Below are 23799 nucleotides of genomic sequence, written 5' to 3' on the forward strand. Positions count from 1 at the left end.
ATGTTCAGAATCACAGAAAATCAAGTCATTGCTATTCTACCCTAAGCTTCTATTACACAATCTGCCATCTTAGAAGCATACTTAATACCAGACATATGTATGGTAATGGCATCGGCTAAATCTAAAACAAATATAAATAAGCTTCTTAGAGTTTTGTACCCATAGACATCAGAGGAAGGATTAAAGCAAAATAGTACGTTGGGAAAAGCACTAAGAGAGAAACCATAAAAAAGACATACAGACATCATCCTGAACTGTATTTCAGGGAGGATATTTTAAAAATGAAAAAAGTGGCACCGTGTGAAGAGAAAATGAATAGTCTTCCTTCAGCCAAAACCATTCTACTCTGGTAACAGCTTACTAGTTTTTAATCTGAAATTAAATAAGGAAACAAATGAAAATAGACTGGGGACACTGTTTCAAAGCCCAAACCTATATAGGTAAGCTAAGTTATGAATGAGCTTGACATCGCAAAAACCTAAACAGCCAAAAAAAAAAAAACCTTAAAAATTAAACTAAATTATGAGATTAATATGGTTCTCTGAAAATTAATGAATATAGATACTTCCCTGATCTTTAGTGTATCTGTTACTATGTGAGGTCACATGTACTACACCTCCTCAGGTGATTATCAGTTTATCATAGGGCATGCAAGACAGACATTATTAGTCCCATTTTACAGTTAAGGAAGCCGGAGTTCAGAGAGAGAGTCAAGTCAAGGTAACAGGATTTGAAGTTAGAAGATCTCGGTTTGAATCCAGACTTTGCCTCTTTTCCAACTCTGTGATTATAGAAAATTCATAATCTTAAAGTGACTGAGACAAAAATGGAAATCATTAGGCCCACCTGAGGAGGCCCACAGTGAGGAAACTAGTAATAGGAATCTTATCCAAGGAACTTTTTCTGTACTAGACAGAACTGTATCTCTAAGTCCATCACAGCTCAAAAAACAGGTCCATGAAACTATTAAGTAACATTAGAAACATTTCTAAGGTATGTGGAAAACAGAATTTAAAAACTATACATATATTATTATTTCATACTGTATATAACATGTTTACAGAAAAAGACAGGGTAGCTAACCCTTATGAAGAAAGATCATTAAAGGATTCACTTCAACTTTCTGTATTTCTGTATTAGTTAAATTTTATTTTTACAGTGATACATACAAATCCATGTTTTACTTGTATAATTAAAACAAAAAGGAAGAATGTGGGCTAAGCAAAACATGCTTAGGGTGAGAATGCTAAGCATTATGCTATTAGGGTGAGAATATTTTATAAATAATTTAAACAAGTGTTTAACGTTGGTTATTGTTTTTATAATTAAAAAGTACACAGGAATTCATTTATTTGTTCAACAAATGTTTACCGAGTGTCTACTACTATAAGCTACAATACTAAAACACTACTATTTATTATATAGTTAAAATACTTAAGATTAGTTCCAAAGAAAAATCTGTTTACTTCTACATTCAATAAACATATGCTGAACGTCTACTGGGTAACCAGGTATATTTTAGAGAATGGGGATGTACTGATGAATTATTAAGGGCTAAGTGGAGAGACACAAAATAGACAAAACCAGTGTGTAAGTGCAGTTGTAGAACTGTGCACAGAGGAGGAATCAATACGCCAGGCCTTCAAGATGGGGAATAGCCTCGAAAGGCTTCCTGGAGAAGGTGCTACTTGAGCTATCTCTTGAAAGTTCACAGTCTTGAGTTCACCAGGTTTGTGAGGCAGAAAGAGCCATGTCAAAGAGCAGAAACTATTCATTCAACAAATGAACCCCTACTATATGCCAGATATCATTCTATGCACCAGGTGCACAGTAAGTGAATCTTGTTCACTAATTGGCAAATTTCCTACCCCAATGAAGCTTACTACTTAGTTGGGGTAAACAATTATCAGATATACAAATAAACAAGATGACTTCAGACAGTGAAGTGTCATGAAGAAAACAGAACACGGTGACATGACTGAGACTGGCGGAATTCCTTCAGAGAGTGTTCAGGCAGAAAAGGTCTCTAAGCTGACACCTGAGTAATGAGAAGGAGCCAGCTACATGCAAGGCAGGAGGAAGAGTTACACATACAACATTACATTTTCTAGTAACCATATTTTAGAAGGTAAAAAGAAACAGGTAAAATTAATTTAAATATATTTTATTTAATCTAATATATCTAAAATGTTATTTTAATATATAATCATAATATAAAACAAAATTATTAAGGGGATCTTTTACACTTTTTTTAATACTAAGTCTTCAAAATCCAGTTTGTATTTTACACTTGCAGCATATGTCAATTCAGACGGGGCACATTTCAAGTGCTCAACAGCTACATGCAGCTAGTAGCTGCATTACTGGACAGTGCAATGCTAGATATTGCAGAGGAGATGAGTTTGAGGGGTGAGATTGGAAGTGGTGTACTAGTGAAAAGGCTCTTGTAGTAGCCCAGTGAGAAATGACGAGGCCTAGAGCTGAGTGCAGAAATAAAGTACAGGGAGGTCAGACAAACACCGAGAAGTATTTAGGGACTAAAACTGTCAGGTACTGGTGAACTGTGAAATGGATAAAGGGTAGAGTCAGGGATCACTCCTAGTTGTTAACCTGGGTGACTGGGTGGGACAGTGTCATGAACTGAGATAGAGAAGACTAGGGTCGGGGGGAACAACACTGAAGAAACTTTAGGGGAGAAAACTTTAGTTTTGGAATGTTGACTCTGAGGTACACCTAAGAGACATCAAGGTGGAAGATGGCCAGAAAACAACTGGAAATAAAAATAAGAAACTTGAGATACAGATTTGGGAGTCATATACATGTAGACAGTGGTTGAAATCATTTAGGAACATCCAAAATAATACAAGCCCCTTCTACAGAAATGGCAATGATATAATCAGAAACAGAAGTTTTCTGTCTACACTGCTTTTGACTAAACTTGGTTGAGTTTCTTCTCCCTGTGTTTCTTTACACCAAAGAGCCAAAGAGATGCGCGCTCTCTCAAATCTTACAGACCTTCTCTTTAACTCTTTCAAAGTATAAATTCTAATTCGGTATTTGTAAACATTTCAAGATTTGTAAATATGTTTAAATTATGGTATAAAGTCATTGTGACTATCAGAATAGAGACAGTGCGAGAAGGCAGACTACTGTTTTGAGATACAGGAATGAGAAAAAGAAATGGATTAGACCAGATGGCTTACTGAGACAAGGAAGATCTTTTTAGGGTGAGAGACTGTTGAATATGTATATAGGTGGAAAGCAATGAGCCAGTAATGATGAAGAGATTGAAGATTTAGGAAAGAAAAGGGGTGACCGCCAGAGCGAGATCCCGAAAGAGAAAGGAGGAAAGGAGGTCAGAACACTTAGATGGGAAACCTTGTTCCCAAGTCTGGGTAAAATATGGTGAGAATATGTTTGGATTAAATAAGTATGTACAAAGGGAGAAGATAGCTGAAGGAAAACGCATCCTGACAGGTTCAGTTTTTCAAGGCAGTAAGAGACGAAGGTAGTCTGTACAAGTAAAGAGGGAAAGACTGAGTTGGGGCCTTGAGAAAAGCAGTGAGAGTTATCATGAAAACTCCTTCCAAGTTAACATTTCTAAGATGACTAAAGCTCTAATAATAAAAGTTAGCAAAGGATAAAATAACACATGAAAGTTTAAAAAGAAGTTAATCTCTCCTTCCTATGATATTCTTTTCATAAAACATTTTGTTTGTGCTTATGTTCTTTTATTATGGTATCAACATACTTTTTTCTTTCTTATAAGACTGTACCTTACCTAGCATTTAAGAAACAATTTAACTTCACAAAGCAGTGAACTGTGTATGTATTTGTATTTTCAATTAAATTGTAATGTCTTTTAGGGAAAGGTCTTGTGTCAGCACTTTTCCAGGGCCTACGCACTGCACTCCACACGGTAGAAACTCAGTATTTGTCAAACTGAATTGAGGGCAAGAACTGTGTTTTACACATTTAAAATTTTCTGCATAATGCCTTACCTTCCAACAAATATCTGGGGAAGGCAACATGGTCCCTGGCAGCCTACACATACAACGTGTCCCTGAAAATTTATATAAAGCTGAATATGAAAAAGTCGAGTAACAGATATACATGCTATATAAGGATTTTGTTTCCTGAGAGCTAAAAATAAGAAAATAAAACCCCTTATTATATCTTCCTTGCCTTTTAGACACTATAATGACATTATTCCCAACATTTTACAGACATTCTTCATTTTTATCCTATACAACAGAACACAGCTAATCTCTTCAAATCCTTAGTGTTGGCACTGATGCTTAAAAGTTGCTGCTTTCAAGATACATGCACCCCAATGTTCATAGCAGCACTATTCACAATAGCCAAGACATGGAAACAGCCTAAATGTCCATCAACAGATGACTGGATAAAGAAGCTGTGGTATGTTTATACAATGGAACACTACTCAGCCATAAAAAGAATAAAATAATGCCATTTGCAGCAACATGGATGGATCTGGAGATTGTCATTCTAAGTGAAGTAAGCCAGAAAGAGAAAGAAAAATACCATATGATACCACTCATAGGTGGAATCTAAAAAAAAAAAAAAAAAAAAAAAAGAAAAGAAAAGAAAAGAAAAGAAAAGAAAAAAGAAGATACTAATAAACTTATCTACAAGATGGAAAAAGATTCACATAGTAAACAAACTTATGGCTACTGGTGGGAAAGGGAGTGGGAAGGGATAAACTGGGAGTCTGAGATTTGCAAATACTAACTACTATTATATATAGAACAGATTAAAAAAACAAATTTCTTCTGTGTAGCACAGGGAACTATATGCAATATCTTGTAGTAGCCTATAATGAAAAAGAATATGAAAACAAATATACGTATGTATATGTATGACTGAAATGTTATGCTGTACACCAGAAAGACAAATTGTAACTGACTATACTTCAATTTTAAAAAATAATAAAAGTTGCTGCTTTCAGCATGCCTAATGATTTCCATCTTTGTTTTAGCTGTATTAAATTTGAGACATTTCTTTTTAGTGATGAAGTGTGCTATCATTTATAATTTCCACTCATTTTAATAAAAATGTACAAAATACAACAAAATACTCAGTCATACAAATGCACTAGTATTTGTGAGAAATACGGTGTTGCTGCTGAAGCTGTTAGCTGGCAGATAGTGCTACCAAGTAAAAGCAGGAAATGTTTCAAATCCAAAGGCTAATTAAGGTGTGTGTACGTATCTGCTAAATCTCATAACATAATACCCCAAACGTCCAGCTTTCAATTGAAAATCAGTAGTCATACCAAGAACCAGAAGATCTCAAATTGAATGAAAAAAAGTCAATCAGTAGATGCCAAAAAGAGATGACACAGTTGTTGGAACTATTTGATGAACATTTTAAAGAAGCCATGATAAAAATGCTTTAAGTCAAGCCACCAAGAAGATGCAGCAATTCTGTCTACATGAAACAACCAGAGTAGTAAATTACATAAAGCAAAAACTGATAGAATGAAAGGAAAAACAGACAAATCCACAATTATAGTTGGGAGATTTCAACTCTCCTCCTCCAACAATTAACGGAACAAGTAGGCAGAAAATAAGTGTGGATACAGAACTCAACAACATCAACTAATAGGACCTAAAAAACATTTCACCCCGTAACAGCAGAACAAACACTCTTTTCAAGTGCCCAATAAATACATACCAAGATAGGCCATAAAAATCAACAGAAAAATCTTCAGACACTTGGAAACTAAACAACACACTGCTAAATAATTCTTGGGTCAAAAACAAAATCTCAAGGGAAATTTTAAAAATACATTAAACTAAATGAAAATATAACATACCAAAATTTGTGGGGCAGCTAAAGCACTGCTGAGAGGAAAATGCACAGCACTATACATATAATCATACAGACAACTGCATACATTAGAAAGGAAAAATAGTCCCAAATCAATTATCTAAGGACCCATTTCAAGAACCTAGAAAAAGAAAAGCAAAATAAATCAAAAGCAAGCAGAAAGAAGGAAATAATAAAGCAGAGAAATCAGTGAAATTAAAAGGAAAACAGACAGAAAAATCAATGATACAAAAAGCTGGTTCCTTGAAAAGATCAAGAAAATGACAAACCTCTAGTATAGCTGATAGAGAGAGAAGACACAAATTATCAGCATGAGGAATGAAAGGGGATATCACCACCAACTCTGAGAACATCAAATGGATAATAAGGGAATACTATAAATAACTCTAAAATTTTGATAACTAAGATGAAATGGACCATATTATTCAAAAAAACAAAGACTATCACAACTCACCCAATATGAAATATATAATTTAAATAGTCTTAATAACTACTAAGGAAATTGCATTTGCAATTTAAAAGCTACCCCCAAATAAATCTCCAGGCCAAGATGGTTTCAATGGAGAATTCTACTAAAATTTTAAAGGAATTTTCTACAAATTAGGAGAAGAGACAAAGCTTCCCAATTTATTTTATGAAATTAGTTTTACACCTATACCAAAGCCAAAGACAGAACACAAAAAGAAAAGTACAGAGCACTATCCCTTATGAACACAGACATAAAAATTCTTAACAAAATATTAGCAAATAGAATTCAGTAACATATTTGGAGAATTATACATCATGTTCCAAAGATGCCATGCTGTTTCAATATTCATAAAACAGTAATGTAATTCACCAAGAATGGGCTAAAACTCAGAAGAAAAGTGACAGGATCATATCAAAAGATCTAGGCAAAGCATCTGAAAAAAAATTCAACACATATTCATGATTTAAAAAATAAACTCTCGGAAAAATAGGAATAGAGAGGAACTTCCTCAACTTGATAAAGCTTCCTCAACCAAAACTCTATAGCATTAGCTGAGGAAATTTTACTTATTATACTTAATGGTAAAAAACTGAATGCTTTCCCCCTAAGATTAGAAACAAAGCAAGGCTCTTACCATCCTCACCCAACACAGCAGTGGAAGCTCAAGCCAGTGCAATAAGGTAAAGAAAAAAAAAAAAAGGAAGCAAAAGGCATAGAGATTGGAAAGGAAGAAATAAAACTGCCCCTTTGTGCAAATGACACAATTGCTTATGTGGGTAATTCCAAGGAATATACAAAAAAAAAGCACAAAAAACCCTCTTTGGATGAATGAATTCAGCATGGTCACAGGGTAAGATAAATATACAAAAATCAACTGTATTTCTATGTACTAGCAATGAACACATGGACACCAAAATTGAACAATATGATCCTCTACAATCACTTAAAAAAAAAGTAGAAGACTCATACACTGACATATTGGAAAAGGCAAAACTATAGAGATAGTAAAAAGATCAGTGGTTGCTCTGGGGGAAGGAGAGGAATGAACAGATGTAGCACAGGTGATTTTTAGGATAATGAAACTATCCTATATGAAACTGTAATGGTGGATACATGTCATTATGCATTTGTCAAAACTCATAGAACTGTACAACACAAAGAGGGAATCTTAATGTGAACTTTGGATTATAGTTAATAGTACTCTATTTACATTGGTTCATTGATTGCAACAAATGTACCACATGAATGCAAGATATTAATAATAGGCGAAACTGAGAGTGGGGGCATGATGGAGGCGAGGCAGGTATATGGCGCTTATTCTGTAAATCTAGAACTGTACTAAAAAATCAAGTCCACTGATCTTTAAATATTAACCAACAAAGGGCTAGTATCCAATATGTATGAAGAACTCTAAAAACTCAACAATAAAACACCAAAAAATCCAATTAGAAAATGGACAAAAGAAACAAATAGGCATACAGGATATACAGACAGCAAACAGGCATATGAAAAGACATTCAGCGGAATTAAAGCCACAATGAGATATCATTACACATGTAAAATAATAGCTAAAATAAAAGAGTGACATTGTCAAATGCTGGTGAGGATGCAGAGAAACTAGATCACTCATACTTGGCTGATGGGAATATAAAATGGTACAGCTACTCGGAAAACAGTTTGGCAATTTGTAAAAAAAACTAAACATACAGCTACCATACTACTAGCAATCACAATCTTGGGCATTTATTACAGAGAAATGATGATTTATGTTCACCAAAAACCTGTACATGCATGTTTATAGCAGCTATATTCACAATAGCCTGAAATTGAAAACAACACAAATATCATTCAATGGGTGAATGGTTAAACTATGGTATATCCATACTATGGAATACTATTCAACAATAAAAAGGAACAAACTATTGATTCTTTCAACAGCCTGGATGAATCTCCAGAAAATTATGCTGAGTGAAAAAAAAAAAAAGCTGATCTCAAAAGGTTACAGGACTATATGATTCCATTTATACAACACCCCTGAAAAAAGAAAATGATTAAATGGAGAACATATTTAGTATTAGTGGTTGCCAGGGGTTAGGGATAAAGTAGGATCTGGAAGGAAGAGGGTGTGAATATAAAAAGGCAACATGAGGGATCCTTGTGGTGATAGACTTGTTCTGTATCTTGACTGTATCAATGTCAATATCCTGGCTGTGACACTATACTATACTTCTGTAATATGTTACCACTGGAGAAACTGTGTGAAGGGTATATGGGATCTCTGTATTATCTCTAACAACTATATATGAGGAAAAAAAGTTTAATTAAAAAAATTTGGCTCTTCCTCCAAATCCTTACTGAGTTAACCACTGCCTCTTTTGAACCACCTCAGTACCCTACACAATACCGATAATACAGTATTATTACAGTTTTCATGTTCTATTTTGTCATTCTCCCTTACTAAACTGCGGGCTCCAAGAAGATGTCTTAAAGGCAAGATATGTTGTGTTTATCTGTTCATGCCTAGCATCTAGCACAGTCTGACACACTGTATGTGTTTTGTAAATGTTTGTCGAATAAAATAGATGTGATAGATGTAATCAAGAAGGCAATTCAATTACTAAATTGTACTTATATACAATTTACTATTTGTATAGATCCTTATTTACTGACTCTTCAATAACAAATGATCTCTTCAGTGATTTTATTAAAGACTTGACTTCAGCCTCTCCTCACTCCTTTTGTATTATAACTAAATAACAGTAATTCTGGAATGGATAAAATTGCGTGTTTCTGTCTTTCCTGCAAAGAGACAGTTTCATTTATTTAACTAAATGGAGTGCTATTGACTACAATCAGTTTCCAAAGAAATATAAAGATCCTATAAGTTTTTGATACTATCTCAAGTGCTTCTATTATGAAGCTGTAAAAAAGCTTCAGGTATTACATTCACATGGATAGCAACATTTTTCTTAATTGAGCTGAAAAAAATTAAGTCATAAACACAAACTGAAATTATGGCCAATTAAAAATGGAAATAAGATACTGTAAAAGACTTAAGCAGTCATAATAGCAGGATACAGTAATAGCTGAATAAAAATATATACAGATCACAAAAATGAAATATAGAAATATAAGAAAAAATAGCAGTATATATTCCTCATGATGACTAATTAACAGATCTAGAAAGAAGGAAGTGAGAGTATATGTAATAGGAGACATGCACAGATAGAGATGCAAAATCTTCTTCCACCATGTTTCACACAACCTGCCAATATTCTAAACTAGTATAACATACCAGATCTAAAAAAGCCATCTGAAACAATTCTTAATCTCAGAGTCCCAAACTGTGAAGCCTTTTTATAGAAACCTTCATTTGATGCCTTTTCTTCCAAATTGGGTATTAGAAATAGAGTAAAACCTGTATTATTCCAAATTTTACCAGCCATTTCTGAAACACCTATTCAACTATTTAATCCAGGAACCACCTCATCAATCACAGTATTAATCCACCTTGAGTGTTAATCAAAAAAAAGTTTACATAGTCTCTAATGACTTTAAGCAGAACAAAAGCTGATGGGGAAACAATACTTTTGTCAGTAAAAAACCCTTGGTACTTCTTTCTAGATTTGTGTGTGTGTGTGTGTGTGTGTTGAGACTTCCATTAGAGTAACACTTCTGGTCTGTCTCTGCCCTGCTCTCATTCCTCCCTAAGAAACTTTTTAACATATATTTCCTTAAAGCTTTCTTATGAAGTGGGGACTTTTTCTTTATCAGGTAACATGCCCAAGGTACAGTGATCCAAAGCCCATGTCCTTATTCAGGATGTCCTATTGCAATCTCTACCAGTCACTGCTTAACTGTCCAAGACCTTACACATAACACAGTAAGAGAAAGCAGTATGCAAACCCAGTTGTTTCTACATTAAAATGTAAGTTATACTTTAATTATGTTAAAAATATAAATTTCTGGGTCATCACCCTAATCCTACTAATTCAGGATTAGGTGGGCCCCAAATTATGCGTTTTTAAAGTAATAATCCATGGCAATTCACACACATACCAAAGTTTGAGGATCACAGCCTTACATCTTGCTGTCTTGTTGGAGATAACTTCTTAGAGTAGAAAAAGGAATGGATTCAGGGACTGAGAATTCTGGTTTTGCTACTTACTGCCACGTGGCAGGGCAGGCAATTTAACCTTCCTGACTTATTAAAATATAATAATAATAATAATAATAATAATAATAATAATAATAATAATAATATCCACTTTCTCTCAGGGTTAATATCAGGTTCAAAATGAAATAGCATGTGCTAAGATGCTACACATTGGCTCCATTAAAATAATAGAACACAAAGAGTTGAAGGGGCCTTAGAAAGACAGTCTAGGCCAACTTCCTTTTAATTTATTTTTAATGAAAATAACTATTTTGCTGTTTATAAAAGACTTGTACACTCACCATAAAAAAATCTAATAAAAGGGCAAATAAAGTGAGAGCACCATATTATCTGTTATTTTTATTCATGCTTTTAAGTTTTAATATTCTTACTTTCTTTCATTTTCTTGTATAATAATGATAGTCAGAATATGAAATAATGATGATGAGTATAGACATCCTTGGTCCAGATTTTAATGAGAACATCTCTAATATTTCACCTTTAGTCATGATTCTAGCTGCTAGTCTGGGATACTGATCGATAGATGTGTATGTGATACATACATGTATATGGATATGTGTGTATACCATAATATATATACAGCACTTGCTATATTTAAGAAGTATTCATATATTTTTTTGAGGGGGGAGGTAATTAGGTTTATTCACTTTATTTTTTTAGAGATGATACTAGGGAATGATTCTTATATATATTTTTAATTAATGAGTGTCTCTTTGGCATCTACCAAGATGATTGATCAATCACATGGTTTTTCTACTTCAGTCTAGTGATATGGTAAAATATTCTTAAATTATCTTAGTTGTGGTAACTTCAAAGCCCATCTTCTTTCTCTCAACATGAAGTAGTACCCTTCATTAAGATGGTGCTTTTAAAATTCTTCCTGGCAGAGGATTTGACTAAAATTGAGCAGAGAGATGGATCTGGCTTCCTAAGTGAAGACACTCCACTTTCTGCAATAGAAGGGTAAATAAAAAATAAATTTTAAAAATTGACTTCAAATATCAAATTTTTTTCAGTTGAGGAAGGAAATATACTTAGTCATATATTCATAACTGAGAAGAGGAAAATTATACAACAGATCCTAGACTTTCAGTTCATCCTTCCTCAGTGATTTGGTCTTTTCCACAACAGCTCTGAAACGCTGTGTAAGTGTCAGTATTTCATTTTATTTGATAGATGTTCATTTCCTCTGAGAAGACTTCCTGGTAAGGATAAAACAGTTGCAAGCAATACAATTCTGCCTTTAAACGAAATATGCTCTAGGGTATTATTCAGAGACAACCAGAAGTATTTACAGAGAGCCCTGAGAATCCCGCAAGAGAGCAAACAAAGCAGCAAACAGTAGGCAGATGCTTTATTTTCCTCCCTATTAGGTAGCAGCACTATTTTTTTAATATATAAAGAAAATACTGCTTTTAATATAAGAAAAATTTCTTAAACTCTAAGCATTTCAATTAAAACCACACCTTACACCTCATTCAAAATACTGCCAATGAAACCAAGTATTAGGCTCACTGGTCTTTCCATATTTTGTTTACTACATTCTAGGAAGCATGCTGGAATGTTTATTAACAATATATATTAAGGAAATAGCCAATCAGCTTTAACAAATACCTAATAACCTCTGGTATTTCTTAGGAAGTGACTTTAAGACCCTAACAAAGAATACAACTCTAAGCAAACTATTCATGTCAAACCATTCTCACATCACTTGAAACACTAATATGCTAGTGTTTGTTCCCTTCCAATTCCACAATGACTTTCAATTCTGGCAGAGAGAAATTATTTACATAGTTGGGCTGACTCCACATTGCTCGTACTAATAAAAGTGTGTCACTGTTAATGTGTAAATAGCCAGTTCCCAGCAATGTCTTTGTTTTTCCACGGATGTGGCCATTAGGACAAAAGGATTAGAAAGTGGATCTATCCACATAAAAGTACAGTTTAAATTATTCTCTCTCCATGTACCTCTGTGCTTTCCCAAACACAAATTTATTTGGCACTTGTAGGGACAGCACACTGTCTTATCTGATCTTTCTTTCCTTACCATGAGTTTAACATTTTACCTTTGGGGAGAGCTCAGGTCATTCTGTAACATTAGAGGGCAGTATGGTAGAGTAAAAATAATCACAGGACTTGGATGTGAATTCTTTGTCTCCTCCTTGTTACTTGACTTTCGAACTATACTGTTGTATTCAGATTCATAACCTAGTTCTTCCACTTTATAGCTGTTGGGACTTTGGCAAGGAACTCAACCTTTCCGTTTTCAATTTCCTCACCTAAAAAATGATGAACAAGTGATCACCTCTGACAAAGACTCTACTTGACCTAATTTGAGTCAGGCTCCTCTAAGCTCTCTAGACCTCAAACTTGGTGTTGGTCCTTTTCAAACATGCATTACCCAGTTGTAGGAAGAATCTCGCTAAGTCAGTTTTGAGAGGAACCTTTATCCTCAATATTCCGATCACCCTGATATTTCATCAGATTCTTCATCCTCCACCCTTGGCATCTGATCACCCCGTCTATTTACAGGAAAACTTCTGTCAAGTCACTTTAGCCAGTAATTTTCCACCCACTGACTCCCACCCTGCTCCTTGGCTATAAGTCCCCACTTGCTCCTTCTATATTCAGAAACGAGCCGAGTTCTGTACTGAGATCTCTTTTCCTCAGTTGCATTTGTTCCTGAATAAAGTTTGCTTTTGCTACTTTAACTAGTGTTCTGTCCAGCTCCGATTCTAATACCTCATAGGGTTGCTGTGAAGATTAAATGATTTGATACATGTTAAATGCCTAAAAGTGTTAGTCTATAGGAGTATTCAATAATTTTTAGCATTAAAATAATATTATTCTTCATCTACTATATGCAGGTGCTTTGGGTTTCTTTTGACAAGCCCCTGTATGTACCACACAGTCACTATAATTACATTATTCTCCTACTGCTGGACATTTATTAGATTATTTTAGTTTCTTACTATATACTGCTGTGAACATACATTCATTTTTACCCACTTCTCTAATTACTTCTTTAGGAGAACGTTATGGAAAGGGAGTTACTAGGTCAAAAGGTATGAATGATTTTAAGACTCTTGATAGAATTACCAAATTGTTCACCAATTTACACTCAATCAACAGAAAGTTCATCTCTCTACATCCTTGCCAGCAACAAGCATCATCACTTCTTTGATTAAATGATTTTAATTTGCATATCTTTTGCTATTAGTGAAGAAGAACATTCTTCATATGTTTATTAGCCATGTTTATTTATTCTGCAAAATTATGTTTATATCATTTTCCAATTAAAAAAATCAGTCAAAATTGATTTTCATTTTGTGGTGATTATATTACAATTTAAAAATACCCACTCCTTTCTTCCATGACTCTTACCCAATTGATGCTGGATTTAATAATTTGATTTGGCTGTTCAGGATGGTCAGTGGGAGGTTAGCAGATATGAAGCAAGCACAGACTTAAAATGTGTTTGTGCAACAGGAATTGTTTCTGCTAGCACCATGTGAAGTTTTTTCCTGGATAAATGCTGTCCCTTTGGCTGGGGCCCCAAAATGAACAAAAATGTAACAAACACGAGCTACAGGGAAAAGCCAAAAGCCTGGTGGAAACAGCGGCCTGGAGCAGTTCCAGCTCTCCAGCTGAGCCCAGGCCAGTTCCACCAGTTCCCAGCTGACCCACAGATGTATAAAGGAGGGTGAAATACTGCTGCTTTAAGCTGCTGACTTTTGAGGTGGTTTCTTATGTAGCAATATCTGATTAGCACACTTATTATATTATACTATGAAATTCTGAAAGAAAGACACTCATGTATAATCTATGACTTATGTTCCCTAGAGTAACATATACCCACCAGGAACTGAAGGCCTTATAATTCATTTGCCTGCTCATTTTTTCTCTTCTTTTTGCTGAAAATACCCAGATACTATCACCTTCTTTGATGTTTATAGTTTTCACCAATAATACTGTCATGTAAAATTATATATAATATAAAACATAAATTGAAATTTAAAATTTTATTTGTAATTGTATTTAACTTCTTTTCCAATTAGACAAATTATTCCATAAGTTGAATTCATAAATAATTTTCAGCTTGTTTTTTTAAATATCACAGATCCTCTACCAATATCTGAACAACAGTAGAGACTGTTTTTAAACTTTAAATTGTTGCACATGAATGTTTCAAAAGCAACACAATTTACATAGAAGTGCTAACAAATTACATCTGTCAGTTGCAAGAGCAATTAAGAAAACAAAGATTAGAGAAAAGACCAAAAACAGCATCAGAGTATAAGGATACTTTTTTTTTAAAAAAAAACTTTTTCTTTTAAACAACAAAGATGATATAAAATTTATTCAGAGCTATAATTAATATTATAAAAGCAATTTAAGGTGAACTGTAAGTGGGCTATTAGTGTAATGTTTATGAAATCATTTGAAATCAGCACAATGCCAAGTAGATAAAAGCTACTCAAAAATACTGTTAAAGTCAAATTGATAATCAGAAATAAACAATATCTCAAATTTGATTTAATGGCATTAGCAGGATTAAAGCCAATGCTGACAAAGGTGAATTCTAAAATAATCTATTTCTTGTCTGTATGATTAGTTATGCTAGAGAACTATAGTAAAATATATCCAATTTCAGAAGGGTTAAAGATTTGAGCTACTTCCAACAGTAAGCCCAAAATGAAAGCATTTATTCAAATAAGTTGTTTTAAAAAAATTTGTGTACGTCTTTAAAAAGTTAATGGAACAAAAGTTTCCCTAGAAATTAAAAAAAAATAGCGTTTCTATTATAGTATAAGAAGACTAAAATTTGGAAATCCTGGCGTAGATGCTATTATTCAGGGTAGAAAGGGTAACAAACTGGCCATACCCCAGAGAGGAAGCACTTCAGGACTGTGTGTGCTCACCCAAAACAATGAGATGACTATTTGCACTGAAGGCACTGAACTACTGCTGAGGAATCCTCATTAGGGGGCACAGCACCCCTTACAGAATGTTAAACAAGAAGGGATCTAGAAGATACAAGCGATTTGGGTGCTGGAAAACAATCAAGCAAATAAATATAAACGAACTCAGCTTTTAAGTGAGTAGAGAATCTCTTTTTTTCAAGTATTTTTTAAACAACTAATAGCGAATGCTAACAGAGAAGTCTAAAGTAAAATATGAAGTATTTTTAAAAGAAATTTTTTTCCTTCTATGTATTGAGAGAATAGCAAAGAACAAAATTCACTAAGAATTTGTAAATATTTTAGAATGTTAGAAACTATAAATGAAAAACAGAGCATCTAATGAAGTACTCTCTCCCCATCAATAAGTTAGAAAGAACACAATGGCTATTTCTATTATTGTACCTCCCACAGGCTTTTCCTTGCCAAAGCCAAGAAACCTCAAGGACACACAAAAACCATTTTAAACACTTTCCTGTCTCCTCTACTCCCAATTCCAACAAAAAACTTGTAGGACTTGACTTTCTTGTAACGAAATGTGAATTCTTAAAATACGGAGATTGGCTGCTAACTAAATTCCTTTGTTTCTAAAATCAATGATAGAAAACAAAGTATACTGAAATTTTTAGTGTGTTTACTTCTTACTACAAGTGAGGGCTAGCTGCAATACTATCATACTTACTCTTTCTAAAATGGGCTTAAACCCCTTCCCTCACGTTTTAAAAAATGATCTAGGTATAGAGTTAACTCTTGCACTTCCATTTTTACAAATCATGCAGCATAATATAAGACATAACCTTTGAAACAATCTTGAAAATGCCCCCAATAATGCTGTTACCATGGTAACTCTTGTAGGCTAGTTCTCTGAAAAGACCCAGATTCCTGAGTCTGAACAAGGTTATCTCACCATTTTCTACACTTCCCCCGTCATAAAATTTACCCTTTGCACAACAAGGACCTATAGCACAGGGAACTATATTTAACTTTTTGTAATGAGCTGTAATGGAAAAGAATTGGAAAATATATATATAACTGAATGGTTTTGGTGTACACTGTAAATTGACTACACTTCAATAAAAAATAAAATACATTGGAAACTATTTTTTTGTAATTATTTACACTTAAGGTAAAAAGGTTTAGATTTAAACTTAAAAATGTCCTAGAAGTAGTTTAAAATAATAAAATAAAAACAATAAAATAATAATATGGTTTAAAAAGTTCTTTGAAGGGGTACATAAGCAAAAAAAGTCTGAAGATAATACTATCCAAACTGCTGTTTCTAGCTTTAGGTTTTTAGATTGGACTGTTTGCAGATTTGAGGAATTCAGGCATTCAGCTTCTTACTGATTAGCACCAGTACAGCTACATTATGCCCTAAAATATTCAACCAAAAAAACTACTCATTTTTACCCAGGATGGGAGAAAAGTAAAGGGTTCTTGAGCCATTCAGGTACCATGTATCAAATCAATTGCCTGATTTATAAATTTTCTATTAACCTCTGAATCATGATGCATGCCTGGACTGAAAAACAGCATTCTACAGCAAAAGTTATAATTATGGGAGCTTTCATGGATAGGAAGAATTAATATTGTTAAAATGACTATACTACCCAAGGCAGTCTACAGAAGTTGTGAGATACACACACACACACACACACACACACACACACACACACACACACACACAATGGAATATTGCTCACCCATAAAAAAGAATGAAATCTTGCCATTTGCAATAATATGAATGAACCTAGAGGGTACTATGTGAAATATTTCAGACAGAGAAAGACAAATACTGTATGATTTCACTTACATGTAGAATCTAACAAGACAAATGAACAAAACAAACAAAACAGAAACAGACTCATATACAAAGAACAAACTGGTGGTTGCCAGAGGAAAGAGAGGTTGGGGGATGAGTGAAATAGGTGAGGGAGATTAAGAGGTATAAACTTGCCATTGTAATAATTAAGTCATGGGGACGTAGCATACAGAATATAGTCAATAACAATGTAATAACTTTGTATGGTGACAGACAGTAACTAGACTTACAATCATTTTGTAACATATAAAAATATCAAATCATTATGTTGTACACTTGAAACTAATACAATATTATAAGTCAATTAAATTTAAAAAAATACAGAATAACTATTAGAAGGCACTAAAAAGCCACCAAAAGCAGACACAAAGCCTAAGCTTATTCTGAAAAGATACTGACAACAAAGACTAAGAATTGTGAATTTGTGGCTTTTTGGCTGAGGGTGTTCCCAATACCCTCTTTTCACTCTAGTCACAGAAAAATCAGTCTCAGTGCCTCTAGAACAGTTAGGAATGATGGAACAGATAGATATTTAGGGGGTGGAATCCCTGAAGGGGGAGACCTGCAGAAAGGGTAAGATGCAAAATCTGAGTACAAAACCTACCAATAACTCATGCTGACTGACAAGTAAGCAAGTGCAGTGGGGTGTCTGAGGATCTAGCCAAAAAACAGGTGCAAGCAAGACAGGGAATTGAAAAAATAATTAAGAGAGCTTTAGGATGCGTTTCCTTCACTGAGATACTTAGTTAAATTGTATCATTTAACAAGAGAGACTCCATAGTTGTAAAGTTATTGGCTGCATTATCATTATTACTATAATTGCAGAATCTACTGCAAAAAATGGAAGTATGTTAAAAAGTGCTCTGCTGGACCAAATCGCAAGCTTTATAGAAAAACCACCCTAATCTTTCAGGACCATCAGACACACTTTAGATAAGCAGCAGTTCTAGCACAGTAGCTAAGGCTCCTAGAATACAGCATCTCAATTAAAAAAAAAAATCACCAGAAAAAAGTTATTTTACCAAAATATCTAAAAGTAATTGTAATAATTTCAATTAGTAGCATTTCTTTACCACCCACAGATAAGAGGGCAGCCTCTAAGGTGTGGGCTGATATTGATTTCAATAGACAAAGGAGGAAAGCACCTTAGTAAAAGGAAGTGAGATCTTTGATTGACAGTCCTCAGAAAAAGGTTAAAAATTCAAAAGGAGTGACTGCATGTGGCTCAGAACCTAAAGGCTTTTTTCTCCTCCCAACAGAAGAGCAGTCTCAAGTAATAACTGGTTGCCATGGAGATAAGAAACTAGAGAGATCACGGAACTCAATTTGCAGTTAAATGGGCTGGAAACAATCCTTACTACTGGGTGAAGGAAAGCGATTAAAAATATACATGATTGCCAGAGGAAATCTTTTTTACCTAGCATTTCCCAACCTCATTAATGAACAAGTCTAAAAAAAACCAAATGAAAACCCAAGGTGTCTTGGATTGAGTCCATCAAACGTAATTCAGGATTTCAAATGTTATCACAAATCCTTCCTATTCTGCATGACTTTTATTTCTTTTTAAAGGCACTTGTTTGTATATATTGGAATAAGACTAAAATTGTGTTCAAGAACAAACTAGTATAATTGAGGGGACAGGAGATTCAGTGGGTAAAAAGAGCACAATAAATGGAAAGATATCCAAAAAGTAAGACTCAAGTGGTGAAAACTGGATTTTGAAAAATCTCTTCACAATCATAGAATACCTTTGTGAGTGCTGTAAAGGGCTGCAAACGTCACCGTGAAGAAAGTCGTGGAGTATTTCCCAGCATTAACTAAATGAGGAAAGGCCCTTTTTGTGTCTCGGTATCGGCGCAGGCACTGGATAAAGCGAAGCCAAGCAGGAATGCACTGAACAATAGCCCGCACACCATATGAATATTTGTGGCAAATTTCTGGTTCTGTGAAGATTTCAAAGAAGAAAAAATTACAATTAAAAAAAAAAACAACAACTTATTCACATCATTCAGTCATACACTGTAACCACCTGAGCTTACATAAAGGCAAGAAACCTGGGTTTCAGAATCACTTTCTTCTTTGCAATTATAAGGTTGCAAATACATAGTGGTAAATACATAGTGGGGCCTAGTAGGAAAATCTGCCCTCTCAGATTTCTATCTGTTCTGGAATCACCTTCTTTGGAGTGTGGCAAAACTATAAGAAAATTAGGAGATGAGTATACTAATCAAAGAGGAAAAAAATTAAGGTAGCTCTGTAGCCTGAAACATCTGGAAAACTTACAAACATCACTGGTGACTCCAGTGAACTCCAAACCACTGTAATTAATACACCTACTATAGGCTGTTCATTCATGCTTTCGTTCTCCTTTTAAAAAAAAACAGATTTTGTATTTTTAAAATGAGAAGAATGGAGTTGGTAAATCAATTCTTCAAATTCTGGAAACGTATCATAGTTGGTCAATGAACAATAGAGTTGTTATCTGCTGTTACCTACTGAAAATATGTTGGCACTGGCTTCATTAACTTTTGTGAGTTAGATGTTACATAATCTGTCTAAATTTGGCTTTTGTCATTAAAGTAAAATTCCTTAATAACTTGAACTCCTGGCATAAACTAAGAGTGAGAAAAAGAGCCAGAAGAAAAATAAGGTCCCCAATAAGAATTAGAAAACAATCTCTAACCACTTTCTCAAAGCATTTGATCTAGCTCTCAATAATCAGTATTTTTAATCATTATAATGCAATACTGTGATGGCAATTGTTGGCACTAAAGCATCTATCTGTGATATAATTACCAACGTACCAGAACTTCTTTAGTTTTAAAATTCTTTAAATGTAAGTTGTAAATCTTCTGGCAAATGAATGGCTAAAATTATAATATATGATTTAAGAGCCAATTATATCAGATAAAGAGACTGCTAACAGAGTGCCAAGTACATTTAATTAAGTCTGTAATATTATTAGATGATCTTAAATTTCTCAGCTATCATTCCCAGTGTTTCTTGGTTTACACTGGCAGTTCAGCAGTGTGGATGCACATTCATACCCTACCTTCTGAATCATTTGGCAACAGGCCCCCACTTTCATCCCATTTGAGCTCAAAACTGTAGAAGCAGATCATATATTCCAGGTCCATCAGTATCACTGACAGGCTGTTCAGCTGGTCGGCCAGCCAGAAATCAGCAAAGCCTACCTTATGGAAGGGGGCTGTAAATACTCGAAACTGGGAGGAAGAAAGAAAATCAGAAAACACAGAAACAAGAAAATTCTTATTAAATTTCTCTAATTCATGTCTGACTTTGCAGCATGATTACTCTAGTTGATAAAATGGAAACCAATGAATCAATCACAAACAAAGGGACCTGGCAACAGTGGCTAGGTTGGGAATTAGTAATGAAGGTTATGAGTTGAATGGGTGACTAAGAAAAGAATGAAAGGAGTAGGGCAGGGGAAAGTCAGGAGTAGCTACAGTTAGAAGACAGAAAGCAGAGAGGTGGGAAGAGCTAAAGTTGAAAGCAAAGAGAGTGTGGCAGAAGGCAGACGCACTGAGAGGACATTTTGCTTTAGGGTATAAGACAATTTTTGCTGGAGATCCATGGGCCATAATAATTTCTGGAATATCTTGCCATTTTAGCAATAGGAGCTTAGCTAACTGAACACCGAGCTCCTCTTTGCTTACAAAGGACAGGAAGGGAAGGATGGTACTTCATCCGAAGCATGCCTTATTCTCTAATGAAAGTCATTTTCATTTCACTAATGCCATGGTGATCATTGTATTTGTCTTGAAATTACACCACAAAAACCAGTCCACATCCCACTGTTACGAAAACAAGGATAAATAAATTTAGGTTAAATGTACTGAGCACTAATCCATGCTATGTAATTTTCTCATAATGCATTTCTTACAATCCATTAACTACAACAATTCCATGAGCTAGGTATTATCCACATTCCAATTTTACAGAAGACCTATAAGAAAAACACATCCTGACCCTATTCTGTGGAAGCCTGTTTGTTACTGCAAAGGAAAATCCTGGCATTGCAGAGAGAGGGATTATCAGATACTAATCACCAGAAATAGGCTCAAATTGTCCAGAATGCCTTGAGAGACCTAGAATGAAGTGAAGATGGGATGAGGCAGCTTTCATCCTCACGCTGTCAGACCCTTTCTATCTTACACAGAAGATGGATTTCCTAAAACAAGGAATTCTAAGCAACAGTTTTGAGAAAATGAGTCTAAATCTATAGCTCTCCTGTCATCTAGGTATAGTCATTTAATGGACATATTCAGCCTGAGACACTGGCTCTCTCCTCTCAGACTTGGCCAGTTCTTTCATTCTTTCTCTAAATAATTCCCTTAATTATTTCAGGGAAATAAATGGCTAGTTTACAAATCAATCCTAGGTATCAATTATCTATGACAGATACTGCTTTGGAGCTTTGGAAATTAGACTAGGGGTCTGCAGGACAGAATACAGGCTTTAGACATTATTTTCTGGAGCTCATATATTTTGAGTCCATGGTTTCTTTATCAGTAGCTTACTCTTTCAAATAAGTTGTTCAGTAAGCCAGATAAGCTACACTGTTTGCAACCATCAGCTTCAGATACAGCAAATTCTTTTTTGGGGTGGGGAGTGCTGGGGTGGAGTGAGGGGTGTTAGGGATTGACATGTTAATCACTTATGCATGAAGAGGTTCTGGTACCAGTTTATACAGTATTTTAAGAAATTCTAGATGCAGAATGGACTTAGAGGATTTAAAGAGACATAAAGAAGAGGATAATTTAGGATATAACAGCAAAGGATCAGGAAGTCTAACTTAGTCTGTAGTTATGGACTTTTGTGAAACTGGTAGCCTGTGGCAAATTTCTCATTTCTCACTGACATGAGACAGACTACCATTACTCTTACAACCTGCCAAACCTAGTCTTAAAACATGGCTATTATAGAAAACCTCTGTAAGAGCAGAGGAGAGGAGAGCGTATTAAATATAAAACAAAGAGACACAGGGATGTGTGTGGCCAGCTGACATCCTTCAAAGTCCAACGACTCCTATTCCTGGGCTCTCAGATGTCTGCCTGTGATCCCTCATCAGATAAAGTACATTCTTACTGGGCATGTTGCCCTAATAAACTAATAGTCCTAGGCAAGGCCAAATCTCACAGTCGCTCAGGCTGGCTTGTCTCAGTCCACTTATCAGAGTCATAAATCCCACTGCCCTTCACAGACCCTAAACTTCTTACCTCACCCACAACCAAACAGAGGCTTGTACACAAGCTGATCCTACCTTATAAAAGACCCCAACACCCGGCTCTTGGTGTGCACATGGGCACCGCTCGTCTGTGTGGCCTGCTGTTGTCTATGGCAGCGCAAATTAATAAACTCCTCTTCTATCCTCATCCTTTGCCTTTGGTAAATTCTTTTACTGCTTGCGACACTGGCCCACCGCATTGTGTCCCACAATAGGATGGATTAAAAAAAGGAAAGGAGTGACATAAAGTACAAACTGGGAGGCAGGAAAAATTTACAGAAGAGAGAAAATGAAAAAAGAAGGAAATAAGGGAGGGGTAAATGTTGGTATAAGACAACTAATGAAAGAAAGAATATAATTATACTCACTCATGCACTTAGAGATTTACTGAGTATCTACTGTATGTCCGAATAAACAAAACACGATCTGTACCCTCAAAGACCCACACTCTCTTTGGGCAAATAAATACCTAAAGAAATAATGACAGCACTGCGTAGTAACTGCTATTATAGATGTGTACATAAAACACCCTGCAAATAAATGCAAAGAAGGGAGCAAGTAGCTTGGTCAGAGAGGTAGGGTGAGAGGGGGTGGAAATAAACAGATCATATTTAACTCCTGGACACTTACACATAGTCAAATTCATCTTAGATTTATCTGAATTCTCCTTTTTAACTGAGAATCCTCCTTCCTTTCTTACCCTGACTAAGGTCTTTCGACTTCTACCTTGTTGTGATTTTGATTAAAATGGTAACAATTCACTGAGTAACAATATGAAGAAAGCTAGAGACAATCTTATACGATGTTAACCCACATAAACAAAAAAGCCACTAGTAAGTTACTACAAAGAATATATGCTAACATTACCTTCTAAATTAGTGTAGTTAAGGAGATGAAGTCTTTATTTCTATTTTTTAGAGGCTTGTGGATAATCACATTTTTTCCAAATTTGATTTTTAGATTCCATTAGTTGACCTACTAGATCAAAGTTAAACATCTTAGATAAAGTAACTACCAGGTCTAACTGCTAAAAGGTAGTGTTAAAGAACACAGATTATGGAGCCAGACTGCCTGGGCTTATATCCCATCTCCATTACATCCTGGCTATGTGACCTCATTTAGCTTCTCTGAACAAGTTTCCTCATTTATAAAATGTGGATTAATAACAGCTCCAACTTCATGGTTTACTAAAAGAATTAAACAAATTGATAAATATAAAATGTCCAGAACAATGCAGAGAAATGAGAACATTTCTCTAATCTATTC

At 34.8% G+C, this 23799-nt stretch overlaps 1 protein-coding gene across 1 annotated transcript in view; it reads right to left on the bottom strand.

The window, feature by feature from the left end:
• XPR1 (xenotropic and polytropic retrovirus receptor 1) overlaps positions 1-23799 on the bottom strand; it is a 157039-nt gene that overhangs the window by 15364 nt on the left and 117876 nt on the right. Inside the window, exons 10-11 of the mRNA XM_072946006.1 lie at positions 20335-20506; positions 19031-19225 (exon numbers count right to left, since the gene is read on the bottom strand). Coding sequence (XP_072802107.1) covers positions 19031-19225; positions 20335-20506 — 367 coding nt within the window. The remainder of the gene's footprint in view (positions 1-19030; positions 19226-20334; positions 20507-23799) is intronic.

The sequence above is a fragment of the Vicugna pacos genome, chromosome 21 (assembly GCF_048564905.1).
Source record: "Vicugna pacos chromosome 21, VicPac4, whole genome shotgun sequence".
NCBI classification, from domain to species: Eukaryota; Metazoa; Chordata; class Mammalia; order Artiodactyla; family Camelidae; genus Vicugna; species Vicugna pacos.